The 3461-nt window shown below is 41.4% G+C and overlaps 1 protein-coding gene across 4 annotated transcripts in view; it reads left to right on the forward strand.

Moving 5' to 3' along the window:
* col11a1a (collagen, type XI, alpha 1a) overlaps positions 1-3461 on the forward strand; it is a 92884-nt gene that overhangs the window by 78239 nt on the left and 11184 nt on the right. For all 4 annotated transcript variants that reach the window (XM_037973230.1, XM_037973231.1, XM_037973229.1 and 1 more), the window contains 4 exons: positions 581-688; positions 1004-1057; positions 1170-1223; positions 2467-2520. In XM_037973230.1, the coding sequence (XP_037829158.1) occupies positions 581-688; positions 1004-1057; positions 1170-1223; positions 2467-2520 (270 nt within the window). The remainder of the gene's footprint in view (positions 1-580; positions 689-1003; positions 1058-1169; positions 1224-2466; positions 2521-3461) is intronic.

Genomic DNA, 3461 nt, shown 5'->3' on the forward strand with positions numbered 1-3461 from the left:
GGTAGCAAAGCTGCGCTCTTCTTCGTAGACATTGAGTTTGGCTGCAGCTGCACACAGTTGCAGCGCCTCCTACAGGAAACTGGTGGAGCTACGCAGAGAACCACGCCGTTCAGAAGCCTTGTTTGGATTCATGTTTTTATAAAACACTGAGGTCCGGACCTCGGGGTCCTCAGTGGGAGCTACAGCCCTGGGTGTGTCCCGTCTGAAAATGTCCTCAGCATCCAAGAGACAAAGACACAGAACTCGATCAGCAGTTTTAAAACATCTCCAAAGCAGAGAACTGAATTCGACCGGAGTTTCAGGATTTTAGGAGGTGTGAAAGTCGTGTCCTGTATGTTTTGTTTCTTTTGAAAAGCACAACCCACAGGACCTTTGAGATCTGGTCTGAAGGCACGGAGCAATCATACCCGAGCAGATGAAAACAGCCGCCTCATCTCATTTCATATCTGCTGTGTTGACCATCCAGGCTCCTCTGTTACACAAAGATCCTCCTCAGATCGAAAAAGCTGCGTCTGTTCAAAGACCTCGTTGAGCTGAGGCTGACATAACGAATACCCTCCCCCTCTCCTCATCCCTACAGGGTCCCAAAGGTGAGAGAGGAGAGAAAGGAGAGGCCGGCCCCCCTGGAGCTGCTGGACCTGCCGGAGCCAAAGGACCGCCTGGAGATGATGGTCCAAAGGGCAACCCTGTAAGTCTGACAAACACAGGGATAAATCTGTGAAAGGGAGCTTCTCTGATGCTCAGTCACATCCAGTTATCTGGGAAATGTCTCCTGCAGTTTGAGCCAAATTCAGGAGCTAAAGGCTGAGGTTATATTTTATGCAGTGAGACCTTCTTTGATGGATTTACAGCATCATCATTACGTCCATCAAATTACTGTATCCTCTCAGGTTGTAACCAGGACTAAATTACTAACCCTGTCCTCCATTTCCATTTTCAAGGAAATTATGTCCCAGCAGCAGCTCCTCAAGCCTGCTTTTTCTCCATTTTCTCTTTTTTACAGGGTCCTGTTGGATTCCCTGGAGACCAAGGCCCTCCCGGAGAGCCAGGTGTTGCTGTAAGTATGAAATCTTATTACTGGGGTTTGCGCAGGAGATCACGTAAGGTTTTGTTGTGTGGAATAAACAGCCGTCTGGCTTTTCTAAGATGCTCGTCTCTGTTTTTTTCAGGGAACTGATGGAGAACCAGGAGAGAAAGGAGAGGATGGAGAAGCTGGTCAACCAGTAAGCTGCTGATTTATTTTTATTTTCAGACTGAATAAATGACTGCATGAGTTTATTTTGTGTACATCAGTGGCTAGCAAACATTTTAGCTTCTGACCCTAAGAAATAACAACAACAAAGATTGATTCAAATAAGGACAAAACGGCAACACAAGCAGCTTTAACTCATATTATATTTTTTTATTTATAATATCATTTTTACCTGTTGGAACAATGGTAGTAAAACTATGCTTGCAGAAATTATTTTTATGATTTCTGGAGATTACCTCAGGACCCAACTTGATGTTTAGTGGCCCATAATGAAACCCTGCTCTACACCTTTTATTTTAAAATGGTTTTATAAACACAGATCAGGTTAAAATGATCAATAGTTTCTTACTCTGAAATAATATGGCTTGAGCACCAAGCATATTGTTCTACTATGATTATTAGTATTATTATGCTTCAGTTGCTTTTTTAGGTCTAAAATTGCATAAAACCTCCTGAAAATTCCCATTAAATAATACAAAGTTTTTAATTTCTAAAATCATTTCACGTTAAAGATTAATCCAGCTCTTCTTCGCACACATGTGGGCGTGGCAAACTGAAACCATTCAAACGTTTAGCCACGCCCCCTGCTTTGATTGACACCTTTAAAAATGGTTACACCCATTTGACGCATCAAGATCTACAAAAAAGTCTCCAGAACCTGTAGTCCAAACCCTACAGGAAGTCAGCCATTTTGGATTAAAGGCATTGGTTTAGGATCACAGCACAGGGCGGAGCTTACAAATTTAATTATCTCTGTTCATTTTTTATACATTTCTTCTACTTAAGCCTGTAAAAGCTGCAAATCTGATTCCATTGCAGCTTTTATTCACTAAGTACTCACAGGTGGATGACGAAAGGATTGAGACACTTTTTTTATTCATTAGGTAGAATTAGAAACAAACAGCTAATTGTGTTCCTGTGCAGTCCTGCAAATATCTGCTTTTAATACACATAAATAAAATATAAGGCAAAGTAAAACACAAAGCCTTATCTTTAAACAGGATGTTTGTTGTTGTTTAAACCAGGCTTTATCCTTAAAGTCAGTGAAGAATTGCTGCTCGCACCGCAGTGAAGTCATTTATCAAAACACGAGTTTATTCCTCGCCGATGTTCGCCGTAGTCTGTGTTATTGTTCTCTGTGCAGACAGCTCTAACAGAGATTCAGCGCTGCACACTCCACTGATATCATCTCTTGTTTGTTTGCTTGTTTTCAGGGACCTCCGGGTCCATCCGGAGAGGCTGGTCCACCTGGTCCACCTGGGAAGAGAGTAAGTCTGAGAGCTCGTTCAAGAAATCTGCCGAGTATCACCAGATGCTGGTCCCATTTGATGTTTTCTTTAAACACGTGAAGCTTATTGTGAAATGCTTTCTCTTCAGCCGATGATTTAGCCTGGCCTGGCAGCGACTCCTCCTTTACGTTTGGCAGTAAAGCTGCTGAGATTCATTTTCATTAAAGGCAGAGCGGCGAGAACAAAGTGAGAGATTTAAGAGGTCGAGGCGTTACGCTGTCGGCGAAGCAGATTGAAAGTGAGCGTCAGGATGTGAAGATCATGAATTTGTTTATTTCTTCTCTTTAGTGAGAAATCACAAGGCTTAGCAAAAGAAACAAGCTGGAATAATTTGTTCTAAGTTCCAGTTTTTGTCTTTGTGGCAGTGAAAGAAAAGCCGAGACGTGTTTGGAGTTATTGATCCCCGGCTGCCTGACAGACGGGCTGCAGAGAAACAAAAACACAACACGAGAAAGTTGTTCAAAGGTTAGAAAACAAGAGTCAGCTTTAGGAACTAAAATGTGATCAAAGCTTAAATCCCAGATTTCAAAGATCAGAAATAAAATGAGAGAAATAACTTTTTTTCTCTGAAGGTCTAGAGTCAACACTGAGCACTGAATGGTAAAAGTAGTATTCATTCATCCATTTATCAATCCCTCTAGGATTTCGCGGGGCATTTTCCTAAAAGTAGCTTTTTTTTTTTACTAAAATCAATAAACAACCATAACTTTTAATATATAAACCAAAAATCCTTCCTAGTTTTGTAAGATAATTCCCAACAAACATTGAAATTCTCAAAAGGTGCTTTATTTGAGAACTTTGACAGCTTCTAAACTGACATTCATGAGCATTTCTGGATCGTCCCTGGTCTGCAGCTCTCCTCACATGTTTTGCAGACACAAAGTGTTTGTCGATGCGTTTATGTTCCATGATTACACTGC

Source organism: Kryptolebias marmoratus, linkage group LG21 (assembly GCF_001649575.2).
Source record: "Kryptolebias marmoratus isolate JLee-2015 linkage group LG21, ASM164957v2, whole genome shotgun sequence".
Lineage (NCBI taxonomy): Eukaryota > Metazoa > Chordata > Actinopteri > Cyprinodontiformes > Rivulidae > Kryptolebias > Kryptolebias marmoratus.